Source organism: Ambystoma mexicanum, chromosome 9, assembly GCF_040938575.1.
Source record: "Ambystoma mexicanum isolate Mex_15411 chromosome 9, UKY_AmexF1_1, whole genome shotgun sequence".
NCBI classification, from domain to species: Eukaryota; Metazoa; Chordata; class Amphibia; order Caudata; family Ambystomatidae; genus Ambystoma; species Ambystoma mexicanum.
In genome coordinates this window covers 1,059,245,311-1,059,271,616 of record NC_090931.1, presented here as the reverse complement: position 1 = coordinate 1,059,271,616, position 26,306 = coordinate 1,059,245,311, and the positions used below count along the sequence as shown (strand labels likewise).

The window sequence follows — 26,306 nt, the reverse complement described above, 5'->3', positions numbered from 1 at the left end:
AAAACCATGTGAAAGCATGTCATGATGCATACAGCTGCCTGGGGGCTGTGGGGGATAGCGAGGGCTGGGGAAAACCATGTGAAAGCATGTCATGATGCATACAGCTGCCTGGGGGCTGTGGGGGATAGTGAGGGCTGGGGAAAACCATGTGAAAGCATGTCATGATGCATACAGCTGCCTGGGGGCTGTGGGGTGGCGGGGGATAGTGAGGGCTGGGGAAAACCATGTGAAAGCATGTCATGATGCATACAGCTGCCTGGGGGCTGTGGGGTGGCGGGGGATAGTGAGGGCTGGGGAAAACCATGTGAAAGCAAGTCATGATGCATACAGCTGCCTGGGGGCTGTGGGGGATAGCGAGGGCTGGGGAAAACCATGTGAAAGCATGTCATGATGCATACAGCTGCCTGGGGGCTGTGGGGGATAGCGAGGGCTGGGGAAAACCATGTGAAAGCATGTCATGATGCATACAGCTGCCTGGGGGCTGTGGGGGATAGTGAGGGCTGGGGAAAACCATGTGAAAGCATGTCATGATGCATACAGCTGCCTGGGGGCTGTGGGGTGGCGGGGGATAGTGAGGGCTGGGGAAAACCATGTGAAAGCATGTCATGATGCATACAGCTGCCTGGGGGCTGTGGGGCGGCGGGGGGATAGTGAGGGCTGGGGAAAACCATGTGAAAGCATGTCATGATGCACACAGCTGCCTGGGGGCTGTGGGGCGGGGGGGGATAGTGAGGGCTGGGGAAAACCATGTGAAAGCATGTCATGATGCATACAGCTGCCTGGGGGCTGTGGGGTGGGGGGGGGGGGAATAGTGAGGGCTGGGGAAAACCATGTGAAAGCATGTCATGATACATACAGCTGCCTGGGGGCTGTGGGGCGGCGGGGGGATAGTGAGGGCTGGGGAAAACCATATGAAAGCATGTCATGATGCATACAGCTGCCTGGGGGCTGTGGGGCGGCGGGGGGATAGTGAGGGCTGGGGAAAACCATGTGAAAGCATGTCATGATGCATACAGCTGCCTGGGGGCTGTGGGGTGGGGGGATAGTGAGGGCTGGGGAAAACCATGTGAAAGCATGTCATGATGCATACAGCTGCCTGGGGGCTGTGGGGTGGCAGGGGATAGTGAGGGCTGGGGAAAACCATGTGAAAGCATGTCATGATGCATACAGCTGCCTGGGGGCTGTGGGGGATAGTGAGGGCTGGGGAAAACCATGTGAAAGCATGTCATGATGCATACAGCTGCCTGGGGGCTGTGGGGTGGCGGGGGATAGTGAGGGCTGGGGAAAACCATGTGAAAGCATGTCATGATGCATACAGCTGCCTGGGGGCTGTGGGGCGGCGGGGGGATAGTGAGGGCTGGGGAAAACCATGTGAAAGCATGTCATGATGCATACAGCTGCCTGGGGGCTGTGGGGGATAGCGAGGGCTGGGGAAAACCATGTGAAAGCATGTCATGATGCATACAGCTGCCTGGGGGCTGTGGGGGATAGTGAGGGCTGGGGAAAACCATGTGAAAGCATGTCATGATGCATACAGCTGCCTGGGGGCTGTGGGGTGGCGGGGGATAGTGAGGGCTGGGGAAAACCATGTGAAAGCATGTCATGATGCATACAGCTGCCTGGGGGCTGTGGGGCGGCGGGGGGATAGTGAGGGCTGGGGAAAACCATGTGAAAGCATGTCATGATGCACACAGCTGCCTGGGGGCTGTGGGGCGGGGGGGATAGTGAGGGCTGGGGAAAACCATGTGAAAGCATGTCATGATGCATACAGCTGCCTGGGGGCTGTGGGGTGGGGGGGGGATAGTGAGGGCTGGGGAAAACCATGTGAAAGCATGTCATGATACATACAGCTGCCTGGGGGCTGTGGGGCGACGGGGGGATAGTGAGGGCTGGGGAAAACCATGTGAAAGCATGTCATGATGCATACAGCTGCCTGGGGGCTGTGGGGCGGGGATAGTGAGGGCTGGGGAAAACCATGTGAAAGCATGTCATGATGCATACAGCTGCCTGGGGGCTGTGGGGTGGGGGGATAGTGAGGGCTGGGGAAAACCATGTGAAAGCATGTCATGATGCATACAGCTGCCTGGGGGCTGTGGGGTGGCAGGGGATAGTGAGGGCTGGGGAAAACCATGTGAAAGCATGTCATGATGCATACAGCTGCCTGGGGGCTGTGGGGGATAGTGAGGGCTGGGGAAAACCATGTGAAAGCATGTCATGATGCATACAGCTGCCTGGGGGCTGTGGGGTGGCGGGGGATAGTGAGGGCTGGGGAAAACCATGTGAAAGCATGTCATGATGCATACAGCTGCCTGGGGGCTGTGGGGCGGCGGGGGGATAGTGAGGGCTGGGGAAAACCATGTGAAAGCATGTCATGATGCACACAGCTGCCTGGGGGCTGTGGGGCGGGGGGGATAGTGAGGGCTGGGGAAAACCATGTGAAAGCATGTCATGATGCATACAGCTGCCTGGGGGCTGTGGGGTGGGGGGGGGATAGTGAGGGCTGGGGAAAACCATGTGAAAGCATGTCATGATACATACAGCTGCCTGGGGGCTGTGGGGCGGCGGGGGGATAGTGAGGGCTGGGGAAAACCATGTGAAAGCATGTCATGATGCATACAGCTGCCTGGGGGCTGTGGGGCGGGGGGGGGGATAGTGAGGGCTGGGGAAAACCATGTGAAAGCATGTCATGATGCATACAGTTGCCTGGGGGCTGTTGGGTGGGGGGTTAGTGAGGGCTGGGGAAAACCATGCGAAAGCATGTCATGATGCATACAGCTGCCTGGGGGCTGTGGGGTGGCAGGGGATAGTGAGGGCTGGGGAAAACCATGTGAAAGCATGTCATGATGCATACAGCTGCCTGGGGGCTGTGGGGTGGGGGGGATAGTGAGGGCTGGGGAAAACCATGTGAAAGCATGTCATGATGCATACAGCTGCCTGGGGGCTGTGGGGTGGCGGGGATACTGAGGGCTGGGGAAAACCATGTGAAAGCATGTCATGATGCATACAGCTGCCTGGGGGCTGTGGGGTGGCGGGGGATAGTGAGGGCTGGGGAAAACCATGTGAAAGCATGTCATGATGCATACATCTGCCTGGGGGTTGTGGGGCGGCGGGGGATAGTGAGGGCTGGGGAAAACCATGTGAAAGCATGTCATGATGCATACAGCTGCCTGGGGGCTGTGGGGTGGCGGGGGGATAGTGAGGGCTGGGGAAAACCATGTGAAAGCATGCCATGATGCATACAGCTGCCTGGGGGCTGTGGGGTGGCGGGGGATAGTGAGGGCTGGGGAAAACCATGTGAAAGCATGTCATGATGCATACAGCTGCCTGGGGGCTGTGGGGTGGGGGGGATAGTGAGGGCTGGGGAAAACCATGTGAAAGCATGTCATGATGCATACAGCTGCCTGGGGGCTGTGGGGCGGCGGGGGGATAGTGAGGGCTGGGGAAAACCATGGGAAAGCATGTCATGATGCATACAGCTGCCTGGGGGCTGTGGGGTGGGGAATAGTGAGGGCTGGGGAAAACCATGTGAAAACATGTCATGATGCATACAGCTGCCTGGGGGCTGTGGGGGGGGGGGTAGTGAGGGCTGGGGAAAACCATGTGAAAGCATGTCATGATGCATACAGCTGCCTGGGGGCTGTGGGGTGGCGGGGGATAGTGAGGGCTGGGGAAAACCATGTGAAAGCATGTCATGATGCATACAGCTGCCTGGGGGCTGTGGGGTGGGGGGGGATAGTGAGGGCTGGGGAAAACCATGTGAAAGCATGTCATGATGCATACAGCTGCCTGGGGGCTGTGGGGTGGCGGGGGATAGTGAGGGCTGGGGAAAACCATGTGAAAGCATGTCATGATGCATACAGCTGCCTGGGGGCTGTGGGGTGGCGGGGGATAGTGAGGGCTGGGGAAAACCATGTGAAAACATGTCATGATGCATACATCTGCCTGGGGGTTGTGGGGCGGCGGGGGATAGTGAGGGCTGGGGAAAACCATGTGAAAGCATGTCATGATGCATACAGCTGCCTGGGGGCTGTGGGGCGGCGGGGGATAGTGAGGGCTGGGGAAAACCATGTGAAAGCATGCCATGATGCATACAGCTGCCTGGGGGCTGTGGGGTGGCGGGGGATAGGGAGGGCTGGGGAAAACCATGTGAAAGCATGTCATGATGCATACAGCTGCCTGGGGGCTGTGGGGTGGCGGGGGATAGTGAGGGCTGGGGAAAACCATGTGAAAGCATGTCATGATGCATACAGCTGCCTGGGGGCTGTGGGGTGGCGGGGGATAGTGAGGGCTGGGGAAAACCATGTGAAAGCAGGTCATGATGCATACAGCTGCCTGGGGGCTGTGGGGTGGGGGGGGATAGTGAGGGCTGGGGAAAACCATGTGAAAGCATGTCATGATGCATACAGCTGCCTGGGGGCTGTGGGGTGGCGGGGGATAGTGAGGGCTGGGGAAAACCATGTGAAAGCATGTCATGATGCATACAGCTGCCTGGGGGCTGTGGGGTGGCGGGGGATAGTGAGGGCTGGGGAAAACCATGTGAAAACATGTCATGATGCATACATCTGCCTGGGGGTTGTGGGGCGGCGGGGGATAGTGAGGGCTGGGGAAAACCATGTGAAAGCATGTCATGATGCATACAGCTGCCTGGGGGCTGTGGGGCGGCGGGGGATAGTGAGGGCTGGGGAAAACCATGTGAAAGCATGCCATGATGCATACAGCTGCCTGGGGGCTGTGGGGTGGCGGGGGATAGGGAGGGCTGGGGAAAACCATGTGAAAGCATGTCATGATGCATACATCTGCCTGGGGGTTGTGGGGCGGCGGGGGATAGTGAGGGCTGGGGAAAACCATGTGAAAGCATGTCATGATGCATACAGCTGCCTGGGGGCTGTGGGGCGGCGGGGGGATAGTGAGGGCTGGGGAAAACCATGGGAAAGCATGTCATGATGCATACAGCTGCCTGGGGGCTGTGGGGTGGGGAATAGTGAGGGCTGGGGAAAACCATGTGAAAGCATGTCATGATGCATACAGCTGCCTGGGGGCTGTGGGGGGGGGGGTAGTGAGGGCTGGGGAAAACCATGTGAAAGCATGTCATGATGCATACAGCTGCCTGGGGGCTGTGGGGTGGCGGGGGATAGTGAGGGCTGGGGAAAACCATGTGAAAGCATGTCATGATGCATACAGCTGCCTGGGGGCTGTGGGGTGGGGGGGGATAGTGAGGGCTGGGGAAAACCATGTGAAAGCATGTCATGATGCATACAGCTGCCTGGGGGCTGTGGGGTGGCGGGGGATAGTGAGGGCTGGGGAAAACCATGTGAAAGCATGTCATGATGCATACAGCTGCCTGGGGGCTGTGGGGTGGCGGGGGATAGTGAGGGCTGGGGAAAACCATGTGAAAACATGTCATGATGCATACATCTGCCTGGGGGTTGTGGGGCGGCGGGGGATAGTGAGGGCTGGGGAAAACCATGTGAAAGCATGTCATGATGCATACAGCTGCCTGGGGGCTGTGGGGCGGCGGGGGATAGTGAGGGCTGGGGAAAACCATGTGAAAGCATGCCATGATGCATACAGCTGCCTGGGGGCTGTGGGGTGGCGGGGGATAGGGAGGGCTGGGGAAAACCATGTGAAAGCATGTCATGATGCATACAGCTGCCTGGGGGCTGTGGGGTGGCGGGGGATAGTGAGGGCTGGGGAAAACCATGTGAAAGCATGTCATGATGCATACAGCTGCCTGGGGGCTGTGGGGTGGCGGGGGATAGTGAGGGCTGGGGAAAACCATGTGAAAGCAGGTCATGATGCATACAGCTGCCTGGGGGCTGTGGGGCGGCAGGGGGATAGTGAGGGCTGGGGAAAACCATGTGAAAGCATGTCATGATGCATACAGCTGCCTGGGGGCTGTGGGGTGGCGGGGGATAGTGAGGGCTGGGGAAAACCATGTGAAAACATGTCATGATGCATACAGCTGCCTGGGGGCTGTGGGGTGGGGGGGGTAGTGAGGGCTGGGGAAAACCATGTGAAAGCATGTCATGATGCATACAGCTGCCTGGGGGCTGTGGGGCGGCGGGGGATAGTGAGGGCTGGGGAAAACCATGTGAAAGCATGTCATGATGCATACAGCTGCCTGGGGGCTGTGGGGCGGCGGGGGATAGTGAGGGCTGGGGAAAACCATGTGAAAGCATGCCATGATGCATACAGCTGCCTGGGGGCTGTGGGGCGGCGGGGCATAGTGAGGGCTGGGGAAAACCATGTGAAAGCATGTCATGATGCATACAGCTGCCTGGGGGCTGTGGGGTGGGGGGGATAGTGAGGGCTGGGGAAAACCATGTGAAAGCATGTCATGATGCATACAGCTGCCTGGGGGCTGTGGGGCGGCGGGGGATAGTGAGGGCTGGGGAAAACCATGTGAAAGCATGTCATGATGCATACAGCTGCCTGGGGGCTGTGGGGGTGGGGGGGATGGGGAAAACCATGTGAAAGCATGTCATGATGCACACAGCTGCCTGGGGGCTGTGGGGTGGCGGGGGATAGTGAGGGCTGGGGAAAACCATGTGAAAGCATGTCATGATGCATACAGCTGCCTGGGGGTTGTGGGGTGGCGGGGGATAGTGAGGGCTGGGGAAAACCATGTGAAAGCATGTCATGATGCATACAGCTGCCTGGGGGTTGTGGGGTGGCGGGGGATAGTGAGGGCTGGGGAAAACCATGTGAAAACATGTCATGATGCATACATCTGCCTGGGGGTTGTGGGGTGGCGGGGGGATAGTGAAACCACTGGCGGCCATTGCAGATAAATTAGAAGTAGAATAAGATTGCTAACAAGAACGTTCCAAGAGGCATGAATGACCGCATTAGAGCGCCTTGGCATGGCCCTGATAACTACCGTGGATATTGCTGGGAATACTATTATCTTATGAGGAGGGGGCAAACGCTCTTTCTGACGCCAAAGGGTATGAAAAGTACTTTCCCCCTGGCCTACTGGAGGTAACAGGAGGGGCAAGGTTATGCTTATAGCGGGCATGAATAGGCTGAACTTGCAAGCCTCAGCAAATCCTGCTGCATATTTTCCGCCAGTGGTACATGTTATCTGCTTGGCACTCAGTCATTTTAGATTTCATCTTATAGTTTGCAGAAGAGAGGGCATCTTCTGTGATTGACCAAGAATATATACACACATAACGTATATTTGAGAACATTTCTTCCATTGAGAAGAAAGGCAAGGTGGGCACTCTTTCCTATGCCAATTGCTGCCCACTCCATATTAGACTTAGGCAACAGGTGGCAGACCATATGGACACTTCTGGAGGACCTCAACACTGGGCATCAACACATGTTGCTGACCAACATTGCCAAGTGAGGCACTTTATCAAAGCTCTTTTCAGCACACCCTCCAGAAGCAGAATGGTCAACGCCCTTCGTTGGGGATAAAAGGAGCTAAAACACTTCATGGGAGATGCTGCCCCTAGGGTTCAGACTCATCCACACCATGTAGTCATTCAATGCGAGAACATTTCCAAGCCTTGGGTGCTGATCTCCTTGCAGCTCCTCTCTGTCCATAACAAGCTCTGCACTGGGAGCATCAGTATGCGATAGAAGCAGTGGGGTCACCAACACAGGGCCCGGCAAGGACAGCAAGCCATCTACACTCTCAATGTAGGGAGCGCAATGTGGCACGGCCTTTGAAAGGAGAAGCACAATTGGTACTGGCAGAGAAAGTTCCAGTGGCAAAGACAGTACCAGCAGTGGGGCGCGAGGACTGAGGCGAAATAAAGACACTTCATGTACTCATTCGTGGTTTTGAGGTCTTAGTGTTGTGCAAGGTCTATAGAATGCTTAACCTCATTGAGCATGCCAGTGATTGGACCACTAAAAGTAAAAGGCCGCCATGTGACTTAAGGCTAGGAGAGGCGCCATATCACAGAGATCAGGATCATAAGCAGTGCCGGGGAGACGTAAGCGAAAAGGCATCCATTGTAAAACACTGTCCAGGAGTAGTCTGCGATCTGCAGCAAGCAGATTTCAGCCAAGAGAACCTTATGCTATATAAGGAAGCGGCCCGGATATTCGGATAGCAGGAACTCCGCACCTCTGGAAATCAGAGTTTGCACAGCTACCTCTACAGTGGAATGTGCCCATGATTACCTGGGCTCGTGCAGTTAACCGCAAGCGGGAACCCCCATACAGTTGCCCACAAGAACATAGGTTGTTCAATTCTCTGAAGACACAACTGTAGTACAGACCACCACACGGAAATATGTGGCATAGATTCAACAGTAACTATTACATCCAAAGAATCTAGTGAAGACTCTTCACGTAAAAAAGGGGCAATCCCTTGCACACCCGGTAGACACTAGGCACAAGAAACTCTGCAACATCCCTTATTATTTCAAAACATGGATTAGGGTTAGGGTTAGGTTGAGGGATGTGAACTTACTAGCTCTCCACAAGCCTACCTTTGCTCTAGACTGCAGGCAAAGATGTAAGGCTATTTGTTTGTTTAGGGAATCTAGCATAGTGTTACAATGCACACTTCTTCCATTAGACCTTGAGGCAAACAACAATATCTGCTTTCGGCTCAATGGGCCGCATTACAAGTCTGCCGGTCTGGAAAGAAGGGAGCCGGTAATTGCATCCTTTCCGACCGGGAGACTACAACTGTGCCTACCGGCGCCATTGCGCGCGGCAGGTCAGACCTGCCGAGCGCAAAGTCCCTGGTAAGCATAGTTGTCACAGAATCACCGGCGCGGTTACCAAAGGTGGACTAACATTTTCTGCTGCCTGATATCCCAGGCCAGCGGGACTTGTCCAGGTGGCAACAGGATATATGTTAATGAGGCCCAATGCATGATCCGTGACTTGAAAATATAAATTCAAGAATTAACTTCCGAGGACTCATCATTTCCTTGGGTAAAAAAAGCATTGTGCATTTAAAATAAAGAGGATTACCACAAACATTGTAAAGAAAGTTATAAAAAATGATAAGAATAAATTACATGATCAACAAAATGCAGCACATATCATATTTTAGCATTAATAGACCTTAGAGAACGCAGGGCAGTCCAAGACAATATGCGGTCACTTTGGTTTCTCACCTAGACCACAAATCGCCCTACATAGTAACATGCTTAGGATTATCTGGATTTGCAATAGCAACACACGCATTACAGATACCCAATTGTAGTTATGAAAAAAGCAACAGGGCAATGCCCCCAACCAGCTAATAAGAAATGTAATCTTTGTAAATCTTAAATATTTCCATTATGCATTGGTGGCCACAGCTAAAAGAAAAAAAAAACAGGCCACTTATGGTTACGATTCTGAATTCCTTTTCACCATTAAACTGTTAGCTTTCCTGGTTATCTCGTTCAACAAATCAGTTCCCTGGGTCTTGTGTCTGGAGATGCAAGTGGTGTTGCAAGGAGCTGCTTGCTTCTTGCCCCGAGGGGTTTTGGATTTGTTTTATCTTGATATATTTTGTTCATCTTTTTTATGTGGGTTGCTATCTTTTCTTTCTTCCATCTCTTTTTAAGCCTTTGAAAAAGCATAAACCACCTTTGCAGGTATTCATCTCTCCCCACAATCCCTTTGCAAAATCCAGGCCATCCATATGCCCAGGAAGTCACCCAAGCCTTCCCTCAGTCCCATTTCTCCCGTTAGCCTGGGGTAGCTAGCGAAGGGCATAGGCTAAAGGTGTCTCCTGGTTGCCTGGTCGCCTGGCGTCGCAGCCTTGCAACGACTCCTGCTCCTGACTGCTGCTGCAATCAGGTAAGGGCTGAACTTGTACTCCTGGCTCGTGATGCCCCTACACAGGCCCCAGCTGTCGCAGTAATGCAGATCTACGTCTCCCAAAGCAAGTGCATGGTTTTTCATGCTATACACTGTTGCCTCCCATCTAGATATCCTGACAAAGCACATTGCATTTGCTCTAAATTATGCTCTATTATTATTGTCTCCATCTCGATCTCTCTGGGGAAATGCATTGTATTATCGATATATTGCACACAAGTGTGCAGATCATATCTAGGCACCTCTTCAAAGCACATTACAGTGTTGTACACTGTATCTCCTATGTACCTCAAGTCTAGGTTCCCCAAGAGGCCGCATTGAATTGTTCCATATTGCATTCTGTGTTTTCATACCCAGGCATCCTTTTGAAAGTGCATTAAACTATATTATTATCTACGACGTTCATATCCAGATATCCCTAACAAAATTCCAAGAATTGTTTTTCTATACTGTTTCAAAATCTAGTTATATCTAGTTAAAGTATACTGCATCATTTTTAAAATGTTACTGTATTTTGTTTACATAAATGCATCACTTTATAAAAAACACACACACACACACCACAAGCCACCCACCACCAACTTGCATTGCTATACATTTTGCTTTATGTTTCATACCTAGGTCACCCCTCCCCCCAAGAAACCCACTAACAACAACATGCTCAACCACCCTCCCTCACCATATGCTGACGAACCACAAATGGCCAATGAACACTCTTCCTTGGTATCAGACTCAAAAACTCTACACTGCTCCAAATAACATCCAGACCTCACCAACTGACCTACACGCCTGGGCAGCTGACAAATCAACGGCTGAGGCCTCCTAACTGGAAACACACGCACACCGCAAAACCCACCCAAAAAAGGCACCCGTTGCTTGTGGTTCTACACGCACCCCAACAGATAAGCACAACACTGTGTGTGTCCCCTCTTCTTCCCTTCCCACTTTTCCTTTCAGAAGAGCATGCCAACGGCAGCGGTGGCGAGTGTACTTACGGCTGGCAAAGTTTCACCAGGTCCTGGTCGGTGGTGTTGGGTGGCAGTCCTCGGATGTACAGGTTGGTCTTGCTCAGCTGATCCCATCCTGAGCTGCTGCTGCTGCTGCTGCTGTTATTGTTCGTGCCGGTGGTGCTGGGGCTCGGGGGCGTCATCGGGTGAGCTGGGATAATAGACTGCTAAAAAGAAAAGAGCAAGCAGGGGGTTATTTCCAATGAATGAACAGGTCACGTTCAAGCCAGTATCACTACCTGCGTTCTCATAACAGGAGTAAACTAGAATTACTGGATAACAGATGTCACTTCACACGCCCGTCTTCCAACTATTCTGCTCGGGGCAACCAGAAATACATCGAGCAATTAAACTCCCAGAATGACAAAAGGAAAGCTCAAGTTAGAACTGGGAGATGGGGGTCGTTGGTCTCGAGAACCTGTAAAACAGCAAATGCGGGACAAGAGGCGCTTCTAATCCCCTGTTCTTTTCCCCTTCTACAACTGCATGCCCACACAAGAAAAGTAATGTGTGTTTTATGCTAGCAGCATCTAAAAGTATGGCACTTGGAGAGAACGCGCACAGCACCCAGGAAGAAGGAAGTTAAGGGTGAAGTCCTCAAGTCACCTGGGTCGCTTTTAGCTAGGTCACATTAAGCCATGGGGGAAATGTACATATCAAGCATAGCGGAAAGGCTGCCGATTAGTACAGCTTTGGCAGATCAATATTGCTCATCTTTATAGAGAAATGTATGTCCTGTCCCAGCGTGAAAATTGGCTCGGATAACATGCAAACACAAGGGTGTTCATCTTTGTTGATTTCTTGGCTTTATCTGTATGGTATGCGAATATTGGAGAGAATAGTTGTCACCTAAAATAACGACAACTGTGACAAGCTATACACTGGAACAGAACCCATTTAAAATATTAAAACACCTGTGCACTTCCCACCTGTATGTCGGGATCCTCCATGTATGTATGATGTTCCACTATGATAATTGCAACAGAGACATAAGAACCTACATATAAGAAATGTAAGCCGCCATGTAGAATACCTGTCAGCCAAGTGCAGTAAGGCCACCAAGAGTGGCAATGTTAGAGAGAAAGGGGAGTGGGGTTCATTAGCAGAACAGTGGGAAAGGCAGATGTGAACCTCTGGTGAAGGTCAGAAGCACCTGGTTCGTGAGTGCCAAGCTGCTTTATATGGGTTTGGTGGAAGAAACTTGGAAGTATGTTACCCATAGGGAGGAGCCCAAGATCTGAGACTACATAAGTGTAGTTCCAGCCATTTTTACTCTTTAAAAAAATATGGAAATTCTTGCTAATACATTTACTAGCCCAGCCCCCAAACAAAAAATGGGAACTGGGGACGCATAAGAAGCCAACCCCCTGCTTCCACCCACACACAGGGCCATGGATTTATTCCGATCAGTGGTGCTAGCAGTGGCCACAGGAAGGAGCTCGAATAATATTCTCCAAACTGAGCTAATAATTGCACTATTAAGATGCATGAATTACCAGGTGCAACGTACTATGGATTTCAAAGATATATACAAATATACACCCACTTCTTGCCAAAACATTTAGCTCACCAAAAAATCCAACTTCATAAAATGGGGTGTGAAACATTCCCACTTCAAAACCTTATATGGCGCCCTGTAAAATCAATGTACGATGTACTTTGCAGGTGCAGAGAAATGCGACAGAATCACCCCCATCCTACGCAACTACATTAGCTGTCTCTCCAGACCAGAGTACTGTTCAAGACTGCATGCATCATCTTGGCACACTAGCGTACCTGGCAGCTAAGCTGCACACATCTGGTGGCACAGTACTGCGCCACTGCTAAAAGATGGAAGCCCAAATGCTGGCTACCCACACTCTGTACAGCGCTCCACTGCTCTCGAGCTAGGCCTGCAATTTAAACATTAAAATAAATTAAACTGAATGAATGCTTCAGTCCTTAGCAAAGGCTATGGTGTGGTATGGATGTATTTATGTTATGTTAACAGATTTTTATATCGCACACTGTCACCACCTTTGTGGTGCCTTGGCCCTCAGGTGGATCTGTAAGGTAAGAGGGCAGGGTGTCGGGGGTATGTTAGTAGGACAGAGCAGGAAAAAGGCATAAGAGAGCTGTGATGAGCTGTTGGCAGCTTCAGTTCGGTTTACACTGTTCACCGAGTGTTGGTGTGAATCTTTGGTGGATAGACGTCATGTGCTGTTGTGCAAGTCTAGGTGTGGTTTGTTTCGTTGTTGCTGTGCAGTGAAGTGTGTGCGGTTTGTTGTGCTGTAGAGGGATGGTTGTGTTAAGTTTAGAGTTTGAGAGGTGTATGGAGAGGGAGGAGTTTTTTTAGTGGGGTTGGTTAGTGGTGATACTTGTTGTATCGCCTCAGTTTTGGCTGCCTGCGTCACACATCCCTGCCAATGTCGTACATGATCAATGAATGCTTCCAGCATTTAAACAGGAGAAGGGGGTGAACATGTAGGTTTATATGCCACACATTTTGTCAATTGTTTGATGTTCCCTTCCAGGCGACTGGGCTCATTATTAAACTCAGTAAGAAACAGCTATAAATCAATGGTTCCTTTAAGATTGTTTTTACGCCCATACTGGGGCTGAATATCCAGAGGACACGTCCTCACGTGGAAAACGCTACATGCAGGCTTTGCTTCCGCCACAGAGGGAACGGCGGAAAAACATTACAGCAGGTTAATTCATGTGGTTTATACTGTACTTTTTTTCGATGAGCTTCCAAAATATGGTCTTAAAGGTTTACATATTTTGTACAATAACATGAAAACACAGACAGTGGACATCCCTGGCATGAACCCAGCAGCATACAGTGCCTGTTGTGCAGATGGCAAGGAACTACAATGAAGACACAAGAATGCAAAGACTACCCACCTGGTTACCAACTAATGGCCAGAATGGGAACGACGCAAGATCGCATCAATATCCACCACAGCAACCGTAGACTACCAAATATGGGCAAAGAAAACCTGCACAGCCAAGCACTTAATACATCAGCTTTCAGAATGTCCAACAGGGATCATCGAAACAGGTTCCATGTGCGGGGCATGAAAGCATGCTCGAGGTTATCGGGGCATCAAACTGAGAACAAGAAGCCAATACAGAACATGCTACCAATCAAACGTCTGCACGTGATTATACCAAACTTTGTATTCATTTTAATAGGACCCATTATGCTTCAAAATGTCTTATGGAGGTTTGCATGGAACTTTTATATACATTCACAAACACACAGTGGTAAAATCACACGTTTGTTTGTTCAGGACCAGTTTCTATGGGAAGTCAAAAGAGGCATCAGGTAGCAATGTGCGTCAAACTCGCCAGGCCCTCTTAGGCTACCACCATGAACTGAACAACCTGCAGCAATTGCAATCCCTACTGAGACAGGAAGCCAGCTCTCTGCTGAAACGTGAAGTACCCCCAGCCTCCCTAATCCCCATCAAAATGTTTTGCTTTCATGGAGAGAAAAAAATAACACATCACCTATACATATTTTTATTTGGAGGCACACGAAAATGGTGCACAGTTGGATGTGCTGCCAAATGAGGAGACTAAGCAGTCAGGAAAACTTGAAAAAGAATAGAAGTCATTACATCGCTACATCAATGGACGGCCCCAGGTTTAAATGACATTTCAGAAGGAGGACCAGACCTCCCTACATTTGAAAATAAAAAACCCTGAGATTTCTGCGGCCTCTCGTGCGTGCACGTCTCGCAGCACCTAAGTACTATAAACCCTGCTCTCACTACCCCTCGATTCAATTTGAAAAAAGGACACACACTCCAAATGAACATTTGTATTAGGAATCTGGAAAAATGCTGCAATCACAATTTACTAAGAGTAACTCTAATTTATTTCCATCTGGCAACATTTAAATATTCCTGCTTTTTTAATAATTGAGAACATCTTGTTTTCTGTTTAATTATTAGATCAGCAGATCTTACACATGTTTCATTAAAAAAATCTATGGAGCATGCACAATGAGAAAAAGATTTGTCCAGGATCACACACTTGAATTAAGTCAGGATTCAGGTGAGCCTCATAGGAGTCTGCAACTTAAACACTTGACGGTATTTATTCTCAGGCGTATTTGGCAGGAGTCTGGTTAATGGTTCGCTTTTAAGAATAATCTTTATTACAAAAATGACAGGAAGAGTACAGAAATCCTAATGAAACAGTTTGGCAAATATATCAATCCAAATAAAAAAACAGTACAGCTGTACCCTTCTCCCCTTTGCCGCCCCCACGTGAATAGAGGAATACAAAATTCATAAACTCAAAAACTATGGTTAGTTTTTGCAAACATACTCAACACTTCAGCCCCGACTAAACCTGGAGGATTCCTGCTCTTCCCCAGAAGCCAGGAGAAGAGCAGGAACACCCGGAGGCTACGGGACAATTCCAGAGGTTAGGCAGCTCTGAGCAGGACTAAAGGCCAACCCTAGATGGTGGAGTAAAATTCTCTTTGACCGGATGTGTCCCAGAAACTTGGCATAGGAGCCCGTGGATCCCTTTCCACAGCATACATGATAATGCCCAAAAACTGTAGATTAATAGCACACTTAAAATTTGTAGCCAAGACCTTGCTCCCTTTATCTATTAGAGGGCCTTCAAAACTGGTCATATAAAACAGGATGTTGGTACCATGATCATGATGAGGACAGTGTCTTCCAACTTGGCTGTGACTTTGCTCCTGCCAACGCATCCAACAATCCCAGCGGAGGCAGCAGCGTGATCAAAAATGCAAATCAGGAGTTGCTATCTTGAGAAGGTTAAAAGATAATGAAACATACAGAAATAAAGCCCTTGGTCATTGGTCTGGATAACATGGGACCCCTGTCGTATGGCAGAGAGCTAGGTGTTGCAGGGTTCTGACCGGTTAGGAGCTGGGAACTATGTAGCTCCTGCTTGTGGCCAAAAAGAGCCTGGTAAGTTTCACGCCAACAACCCCATGCCAATTGGCGATATAGGAACATACCTACGTGACATTAACTTTAGGTGTTCGAAAGTATGTCCAAAGGAGAATCGCCTACACGGCATTTAAACCATAATAGGCCGGATCAATGAACAGAAAGGTATAGTTGGGCAGTCATTTGGAAGTTAGATGTGCCACTGGCAATATACTTGCTCTTTACTCCCCAGAGGTCGCTACAGCTCACTGGGTGATTCCAGATGCCCAGGTGCTGCTTTTGGCTCCTCCTTAACAAATCCTGATTTCGATCCTTGGATGTGTCATTGTGCAATACATTTGTTTTATCTGGAATTTTGTTAGATATTACAGCGGAATGAACCCTTTTTATGTAAATTGTATAATGAATGTTTTAATGTCAACATATTACTTTACTTGAGCACACACACATCACAAAATGATCAACTTTAAGCAACCAATTTCCCCAAAATTGGTTGCTTAAAGTGCCAGAAGGCACAGAAGGTGCCAGACTTCCAAAAATGTTAAACCGCAAATAGGAGTGGTTACAGCTTTGTTTAATGAACAAAACCCTTGAACCTGCCTTCAATTTTGACTCTCTGTAGACTTCGAATTTCATTCACCAGAACTCTTACTGACACAAACTACCTTGGTTTTAACATGCTTTAAAGAATGCTAGGATCTCCAGCAATTACAATATGCGATTATCCTATGACCAACAGTACCATGCAGAGTTCCACAAGGTGCCATGTTGCTCCCCGTCTTCTTCAAACTCCACATGGAAACTCTAGGGGTGGGGGAGAGGGGAGACATCTCAGCAACACCAAAGTCAAGATACACCAATTCAAAAACCACAGACAGATTTATGGTGCAACGCTCCTACGGTTCAAGCCAGAGGGCGACGGTCGTCAAAGGTGGTGATCTTGGGTGTGTCTATCTTCAGGTAGGTGAGGCAGCCTTTAGAATGCTAGCTGGGCCAACCTGTGGTTATAACCTCAGGTTGGAGTCAGCGTGTGACTCACCTGTAGTTCAGGTTCCTGCGTCGAGCAGTAGCTTCAGGTCTAGCAAGTAACAGGCGCAGCTGGGGCACGATGCAGCGTTGAGCTGGCTGAAGTGAAAGCAATAGTTTGAGATTGGTGTAGGAGCGCTAAAGCAAGTGTCAGCGTCTTCCCTCTTGTCCAAGGTGTGGTGAACACAGGGAGACTGGTTTGGTGCGGAAAAACGGGGAGCTTCAGCTGTTCTGGTCCTCTGGCTGCCGTCAGGCGCACTCACGGGGACTAGAGGACAGGATGGATCTGTGCAGGGTCTGCTCTCACAGCTTTAGGAGATAGCGGTGCAGAGTGGAAGGTCCTTGTCCACGGCAAAGATTCACCCCCAATGTGCACTGGGAGTGGGAAGGTGGCAGATCAGTTCTGCCTTGGACAGCTCCTTCTTCAACTCAGGCTGAGGGCTTTGGAAAGTGCAACTTTCCCAAAGGAAGTCCAGGGAGTTCATCTCAGGTGTAGTTCCAGAGTGAATCCAAGAAGTGGTGGGAGACCCCTTCTTTTAAAGGCAAAAGCCTGCAGGCGATTGGACTAAAGCTAGCCTGCCCTCAGTGGTCTGATCACTGTTCTTAAAACAAGTGGACTTTGTCCTTCTGACATCACACCCAAAGAGCTTTGCTCTACAGGAAGTGCAGGGGACAGGATCAAACAAACTAGTGAGAAACAAAATGGTGGAAATCTCCTTCCACTGAACAGATCGTGCCGGACTACTCTAACTCTGCCCCCTTTCCTTCTCACTAGGATCAAAGGCCTTTGGAAATTCAGAACCCTGGTGTAAGGCTACTCCCTATCAATGGGTGTGCTCCTGGGATGCCTGGGCCCAGGGCAGCTGCCTGCTATGTGGCCGTCCCTGGCGGAGGGTGCAACCTGCCCCCACAAAGAGATCAAAGAGTCATGGCCATTCAGGTTCCTGTCCAGTCAGATTCAACCCGTCTGGCCCAGATATGCATCACCTTCTACTGCTGAGCTTGGCTCACAGCAGCATACACAATAGTGATATCAAAATGGATGTGCCTGTAATAATTATGAGAATACCATCAACCATACCCTAACTCAGTTGTGGCTTATATTTAAAGATTATTCTGCCACCCAGAGGTAAACCCATAATTATAGGGTTTTGGAACAGGGGTGCATATCTTAAATGCAGCTTATGAGCTGCATAGACTTGGCTGTCACTTCAGCTGTCAAATGGGAACCTGTGACCTCTGAACCTGCTCTGTGCCACTGATAGGGTAGCACTGCAAATCAGGATACTGATGCAGCAGGACAGGTAAATTGTAACTGTTTATTTGTAGAGCGCTTATACACAAGTGAAGTGCTTCAAAGTGCTTCATTAGGTACACAGAATGCTTTTGGAATGGAGCTCATGGGGAATCTGATCAGCACATTTATGTTTCAGAGATGAAATTACCTGCATCATTTTATTCAAATAATAAAAACAAAAACCCTTGCCAAATGGCAATCCGTCACAATACTACTAAAGGAACAAGTAATTGGTTGCTCCATTGAAGTCTACTCTGCCGCATCTCACCACCTTGGAATCCACCCCTTCCATGTTCCCTATCCATCCTAGCAAACGCTGCTACCCCCTGTACCATACTTGTAACCCTCTACGTACAGCACTCTGTTGCTTCCCAGCCAGGTTTTCGCTTTATAAAATCCCATGCATGCAGTGTTTCCTGATATTGCGTGCCATGATAAGACTAGAGGCATACATCTAATTCTGTATGCGACAGGAATGAACTGCTCTCACGGAAAAAGATCCGAAATGTAACCAGTGGGCCAACCCTGATGTATATCAATGGGCTTGGAGATGTGACTTGAACCGGCTTCTCGCAAGGACTAAATTAGACAATGAGCTTTGTGCTGAGGAGTATGAATGTGTAACCTTTTAACCTTTAGGAATGTCTTCAGCCAGGAGAATTGGTAACCAGTGCTTTGTGCAGAGGAGCCACTTTTTGACAGAGCAGGTTGCTGAACTTCTTTGCCCAATGAGCAATTTCTACACGCCCTCTCCGCTGCACATTTCTTTGTGCTCTCTTAAAGAGAGGGTCTGTGGAGGATAGTGACTGAAAGCAAGTTACCAATTAACAAAAACTGTGCTATTGACAGTGAAGTCATATGCTCCACCAGCAGTGCCAGAGCACTACAATGGGATGGTCCAAGATTGCCTTGGCTGAAAAGTCTGAAATTATGGTAAGGCAACACCCTGCTGCTTCAGATAAGGAGCGAACACCTTTAGTTACTACCAGCATATTGGGCATTTGTTGGTTGTGTAGATTGATATGCCATTATTAAGTCTCTTCGTTAAACCCATTTAGCAAATACTCTGCCTCAGTTGATCAATCAACCCGTTCAGTGCCACCAACTCTTGGCTGTGAACATGGTGGCATGGGGAACTATCAAATTTGAGGTTTTTTCAATGGAATTACTACAAGGATACTCGAAAACGCCAAATAACATTGCAATACAAATACCACTGATTTAGATTGTTCATATTTAGAACCAGAAATTCAACTCCCTCTTCTATAAATGCATCAATTAGCCGTGGAATATTACCTTAGTCAGTGCTGCAGGCTTTGACTTTCTGGTGCTTAAAGAAATTTGAGGATTTCAGGCCAATATTGCTCCTCATTGTGGATTTGAAATTTCTTTTATACATTCTGTCAAATTGTTTGTTGTCGATTATTCAAAAATTGCTAGCTAGGTATGAGAAGGAACAATGCTCATTAACATTTTATTTGCAGCAGCTTTCAGGAACAACTGAGAGCTAGAGAGATTCAGAATCTTAGTCACTGGGAGACTGTTCTATAGAGGTGTCAATCTGATATCCCTATTTCACAATTATTTAGAGTTCAGTGCATACATCGTTTCCAACCGATTGAGTGACTATTGGAAAATGTGATCCTAAGGGTATGTTGAGCTATTACTTTAGTGATCAATGCAAGAATTGTAGACGGTTGCTGACCGATGACAAATGAACACGTAGGTGTTTGCCCGGCTTGAACTGTTAAAGATCTGGGATTAATGAACATAACATCACTCATTGCAATACTAAGATTAGATTCAGGGAGAAGTGACACCCCAAAATACACTTATGGGGAAAAGGTATTATTAAATGGAGATATTGCCCAAAATGACATTTAGTGCCTTTTGATTAAAAACTTAGATTTGTCAATCTTGTTGAGCAACCTCCTATCAATCCTTTGTTTGGGTTACGGTTACTTGAAGAAAAACTCAACCATAGAGGAAGGATAGGGATTATTGATAAATGTACACAATTGTTGTAAGCAAACCTTACCTGAACAACAATAGGTTGCTTACTAAAACAGGAAGAGAGGAACCTACATGGTTTGTTCTCTTGGAAACTTTAACACTGCCGAATCTTGTGCCCATCATTGGCTCCAGGATATTCGAAGGGCAGAGAGGATCGGTTGCTGAGCTACTGGGGAACTAACTCTTAAAACCCTCATTAGCGCTGTGCTTCTCACCAGGCCGCAAAAGAAAGGTACATTTCGGTTTGTTTTAAATAAAAAAATAAAAAAAATGTTTTTTAAAAAAAAACAGTACCCGTGCAGGAGACTAAACAGGTGCTAATGGTGATATTAAATGAGATGGTGGGCCAACCATGTCGGTAACAGCCCCCCCCCAAGATAAGGGCACGAGCGTAGCGAGGGTCCCTTTACACAGGCAGTTTAATATCGCCTCAGAAAAATGAGGCTTCTCTATGGGGCAAGTATTTCTTCCGTCACAAAAACGTGGTGTTAAAGTAATGGCTTCTTTGTGTATCTTGGAAAACAGCGTAGAATTGGAGAATGGTGACTGTTCATATTTTACAGAATAATTTATCTAGGGGGGGGTCCTTAAGTTTGAGTGGAAAACATTATAGTTGTTCTTTAAGTACAGGGAATGTATGCTGGTATGTGTTATTTGGGGGGGGGGTGGAGATTTAGCAGATTACAACAGGAATAAATTAGCGAGAGGAAGGTAATGGGTTAGATCAGAAATGAATGGCATGAGTCTACTGCATAAGGGGGGCGTTGCTTCACCAAAGCACACTATACATGTGAAATGACCTATGGCTCATCAAAAAAACATGAAGACATGCTGGACTCTAGCTCAAATGGGTCAAGTGGGCGTAAACAATGGTAATATACTCTGAAACTTTCACATGCAGTAGTGGAGAATGATTTTATAGGTTCTGGGTGGTTTTCAATTAGCAGCATGTGTGCCCTTTGAACACATTCCCAAACACTGACGGTTAATGCTGCACAGGTGTGTTTCTTTGCCATCAATTGGCCTGGGGATTCAAAAGCAGCTCCTGTAGTTGTTGGTGTCAAACTATCCAGGCTCTTCAAGGCCTCAAGCAGAAGCTTAACAGTTCCTGCTTGTAGCACATGAAGAATGGAGGTCGGAACATGTTCATGAAACGCTTGGAACATATGGTCAGACGTGTAAGGCCAGCATTAAACTAGCGCTTCGCATTCAAAGCCACATCGATAGTGACAGCCAAACAGTTTCGAAATTGGAATTGTATGACATATTTTCAAATTTTAACAGTTCCACATTTATTTCAGGGGGAAAGACATACAGGAAACGAACAGCATTCTTTTTTCATTTGCTCGAGTCTTTGGCTGTGGTGATTTTTTTGGGGGCAACTCATTTTTTAAAAAAAGGCTCGAGGCGTCCAATTCATAGAACTGTCATAGCATTCCATGTCAGACATAGGAGGGAAAGACGCCAAAAACCTGGGGTGAGCTGGCTACAACCCGAGGCCCCAGAACATGCAGACAACCCTATGCCAGGGGCTAGATCATATCCTCTGTTCCGAACGGGATAACATCTTTGACGATGGCTGCGTTTATTACACCTGCGCCGATGGAGTGGAGGCTGTCATTTGGGCAGTGGAATTATTGCAATGCACGAAGATAGAAAATTACTGGCTTTAACAGATTGCTTTCAACTGCTGCAGAACTGACACCGTCAATTTCAATGTTCACAACAACAGGCATGCAAAGCGAAGGCGTGTATGGTCGCCTTTTTAAAGTCTACATTTCCTGTTCTCCTTGAAACACCGGAAGCATTGTCATTATCTGGCGTTAGAACAGATGGCAACGCTTGGGGCAAGCACTGCATACGGGTGGTAGGGTGCGGATATTTTGACTAGCCCGAGTTCTCCCAGAAATCATATGTAACGGCTTTGGCGGAGCCCTGCTATGCGTGAAGCACGGGTCCTCGATAGGTCTGTTTCGCGCTGTCATTTCTCAACAGTATAGGAAGTTACTATAGCCGAAATCGGTCAAATAACATCCGCTCACCAATGATTGGTAAAACAGACACCTTTGTGGCTTCGTAAAATATGGCAAGTTACATATCACGGTGACAAGATGCAAGGCGACAACTTAAAGGCAATTATAGTTTGTGCCCTGCACCGAGAAGCAACAGGGGCAGAGCAATGCAAACCCGGCAGAAAAAGCATCGGCTCCTGACACGAAGCTCCAGACCAGGCCAGAAACGACATCTTATTTCACCCGGATGTATTCATCCCGCCTCGAGTGCCACGGAAGTGCCAGCAGGAATAGGTTGGGAAGCTGAGGGAGGGGCCAGGGGGAGGCATACAAAGCATCCCACCGAAGGGGAGGGACATTCCCTGGTGGGGTGCGACTTCAAGAGGGACATGGACTTTAAAGCATACGAAGCATCACACTTCAAAGGGGAAGAGCACTATCTACAAGACTGTCAAATGCTCGTAGACGAAGCATACTGTGTAATAATGGGTGGGTCCCATCAGGGTCGAACTGGGGCATACAACTGTCCCGGGCACCAATAAAAAAAAAAGTGGCCCAAAGTTGCAGATGGCAATTCATTCCTTTTGTGACTGACTGTTTGAGTGATTGGTGTGATGCAAATTGTGCATTTTAAAGAATATGTATTCAGTGACACTAGTCAAAAATACTAGCTGCATGGTGAAGAAATTATCAAACTGGCCCGCATGGGCCAAAAAAGCGTCCCACTTTGACAAAAAAAAAAAAAAAAAACAGGCCCACACTAGCATTTTGTCTTTTTGGTTCGGGCATTAGCCTATTGCCCCATTGACCGGTCCAATCCTGGCTCCAGTTGATCCTAAAGATAATGACAGAAATGAGCAGGATGTGCAATGGGGCCACAAGCCAAAACCTAGCAGCAAAACAAGCACCCGCATCAGTAGTAGGACACTGCATGCTCTCGCTCTGCCTCACCCTTCCTTCTCCAGTAAGATCACAAATGTCTTAAGTGTCTGATACAACGTGAAAGAAATGGCCTTGGTCTCGTCCAAACCTCAGCTCCTATATAGGTTCAGAATTTGTGTTCAAGCAAGTGTAGACTGAGAGGTGAAAAGAAAATGAAGATGGGCGTGTCCAGCCACCCATTGGTGATGTGCACTGGCTCTGCGCATTAGGGCGGAGCAGCTGAACTATGTAGGAGAGGTTTTGCGACGTGTGCCCTGCTAGAACACAGCGCAAGCCCACTCTTGGTACTGGAGCACTCGCTGTACAGACCAGTTATCTAAACTAAGAAACACCTCCGAACTCGGTTCGCACAATTAGAATCTTTAAAGAAAATCACAACCTGAACAAGATTATTTCTTACAAATTGGTTTAATAACTACCACCAACAGTGTTTATCCGGGCAATTTTTCCCAAACACAGGCATTTGTCCATAGGTGCCTGAAATCAACTTGAACAGATTTTGGATCTGGCCTGATTTAAAGTCACACAGATAGAACCCACAGAAATGACAGAACATGGAAGACTGATGGCGTGTAAAGAAACTCACACCTGTCGCAAATAAGACGGGTCTGCTTCTGCAGCCTATTTTTCTTGCATGGTAAAAGGAGAATAAATATGGACAGAATTCCACCTTTCCAATCATTGGGTGTGGCGGGATATTCCCATAAACTGCAACCAGGTTTTATTGGTTTTCAAGAGAATATACGGGGAAAAAAAGGGCATTTAGGATTAAGGTTAGAGAACAGCAGAATATAGCTGCAGGATAGGAGAAATACAAGTTATTGTGACGGCTACATACTGTACACAACAAGCAAAGGTCTATGCGTCTGAATGTTAGGAGGAATTAAATCAACTCCACAGTACTCATTTCATCAATTTCAGAAGAAGAAAAAGGCAGAGTTGGCTTTACTGTCAGCTCATAGGGTGGGAACTCAGTAACCCTGTATTAGGCACTGTACCTCTGGGGATAGTCTCCTTCATCACAAGAACCATGAAATAAGATAGCTATAATATAAAGCAAAAAAGCAAAGTTGCAAGCTACTAGCAGCAACGAAAAGTCACTCACCACCTCAATTCTATGCACACAGGATACCATTGCGTACTCGCCCTAAAAGGGGCTTAGATCTGGCAATGCAGACATGAAACATACATGTCAATAATTAAATGATACAGTTAGAACAAAAGGTATAAGCTGTGGAGAACTTGTCACTCTTCCCCCAACCTTACTTAATACATGCAAGATTAGTTTGACAGAATTGGACAGACTCTCCAGAAGAAACAACTATGAGACTCACCATGTTATTCTACATCAGAACTATGGGGTAAATGTGCAATTCTACGGGTCTGCAACCTTGGGTGCTCCAGATGGTTCGGACTACAACTCCCAGCTCTATCCAGTATAGTCCATGGTGAGACATCATGGGAGTTCTAGTCCAAACATCTAGAGAGCCACAGGCTGGAGACGTCTGCTCTATACAGACATTATGCTCTGCACAGACCGCTTTCTCCACAGTGCTAGGCCACATCATAATTAAATTCATGTTTCACTCCTTCCCCGTCCCTGAAACTCTATTCACTGCAACACCGATCACCAACATCAATCTGGACCAAAGAGAAGCATAGACATAGAAGACACTGGTCATCCTCTAGGACGCACATTTTCAGGTCTGGGTCTGGCAGGAGGAGCTAGCCCTAGCCAAAAAGGCACAGACTAACAATGCTATTATTTGATTTGCTACATAAACATATCTATACAGTGAGAAAACCTTTATTAAAAGAGAGTTAAGGTGATCAGCTGTAAGGCAACAAAACCCTTGAAATTCAGCACGGGCATTTGAAGCAAGTCCACCTTAACTTAGCATATGAACACAATGATGGTTTCACAGAATTTCAAGGGTTTTGTTACACTAGAGTTTCTTTGGGGCCCACTAGCCATGGCCAGTGGCACAAAGACCTAATACCCCCTGCCTAATAGATGTGATCACTATAGGTGTTAAATGTCCTTTTTTCACCCCCACTCTCTCTGGATCCAAGTAGCCCCCTCATCTTTGCATCATCTCCCACTGCCATCAGCTGCTTTTTCCCCCCTCCTTGTCTTCTCCCATTAGCTCCTTTCACTCTTGTTCATTTGATGCATTTTCTATTCTGAGCGAGTCTTCCGTTGTAGCCGCTGGCTATTCCCGAGATAATCCGAAAAAAATGTGAACTGGAATTGGCTCCCCAGACCCCCTCACTATCCCATTTCAAATGGTATCCTCTTCCTCCTTCCCACCTCAAGCCTTTTGCAATTTCATCCTTTCTCCACCAAATAGCTTTTGGAGCACGTTTTTGCCTCACATCGAGCGAAACAATACATAAATCAACAATGGCAGGCTTCATTTCTGAAAAGCCCATCTACTGCAAAGCAACATACAAGATAAACTCCTGGACAGAATAACCCCAACTCTGTCCCATAAATTAAATCAACGCTCCGTGAACAAGTTGTTTCTTATTTGGTCCAAATCTGCCCAGCAGTTTTTGGGCTTCAGCTTTACCAAATGTGGACTTTTTCTCTCCAGGAAAATTAATGGCAGTAGGCCAAAAAAACGAATATTCTTTCTTTCTTAATAACGTTTTCATTTTAACAATTCTTTTGAAAAATGTCCAGTCTAGGTTGTCCCGTGACTAACTGTGTTTGGAACATATCAGCTATACCTGTCCTATAAGTCAACTTTTATCAGCAATTGAATTTTCACATGTCCTATAACTCATGGCTATGACCTTAACTATAGGGTGGGTATAGCTGCCTTATGACATGTCTGTACATGCCAAAGTATGGCATACCAGTGTATGTATGCAACACCAGAGGCTCCTTCGACCCCTTCTTGCTAGGTAATAGATTGTTTTCCATCACAGATCTGAACTGGAAGTCCACATATGGGTGCCGATAGAGGCTTGCAAAATAAGGGCTTTGCAAATAACTAAAAGTCTGCAAACTCCTGGAAGCCTTGCCTGTAATCCCTCGGATGCGAGATAAACACATTCAGGGAATTGAATTGGAAGGAAAGGCCTCAGCTGCAAGGCAACAGATCGCCTAGATATCCAAGGGGCAAAACCTCCATACGTAAATGTGAGGAGGGAGTCACTCCAGGTTTTGCCAAAAAGCTCCCTGGCATTCTTGGTGCCTTCACGTTGCAAAAACCATACTACTGGGGGCAATGCAACTGGTGAAAAGGGATGAAACTACATGCTATGGCTCACCCCTCAACCTCCATACCACCCCGCG

At 48.0% G+C, this 26,306-nt stretch overlaps 1 protein-coding gene across 7 annotated transcripts in view; it reads right to left on the bottom strand.

The window, feature by feature from the left end:
- Positions 1-26,306, bottom strand: part of RBMS1 (RNA binding motif single stranded interacting protein 1) — an 834,814-nt gene that overhangs the window by 268,199 nt on the left and 540,309 nt on the right. For 6 of the 7 annotated variants that reach the window (XM_069616341.1, XM_069616342.1, XM_069616344.1 and 3 more), the window contains exon 2: positions 10,779-10,957. In XM_069616341.1, coding sequence (XP_069472442.1) covers positions 10,779-10,957 — 179 coding nt within the window. The remainder of the gene's footprint in view (positions 1-10,778; positions 10,958-26,306) is intronic. The other variant, XM_069616346.1, reaches the window with a different exon arrangement.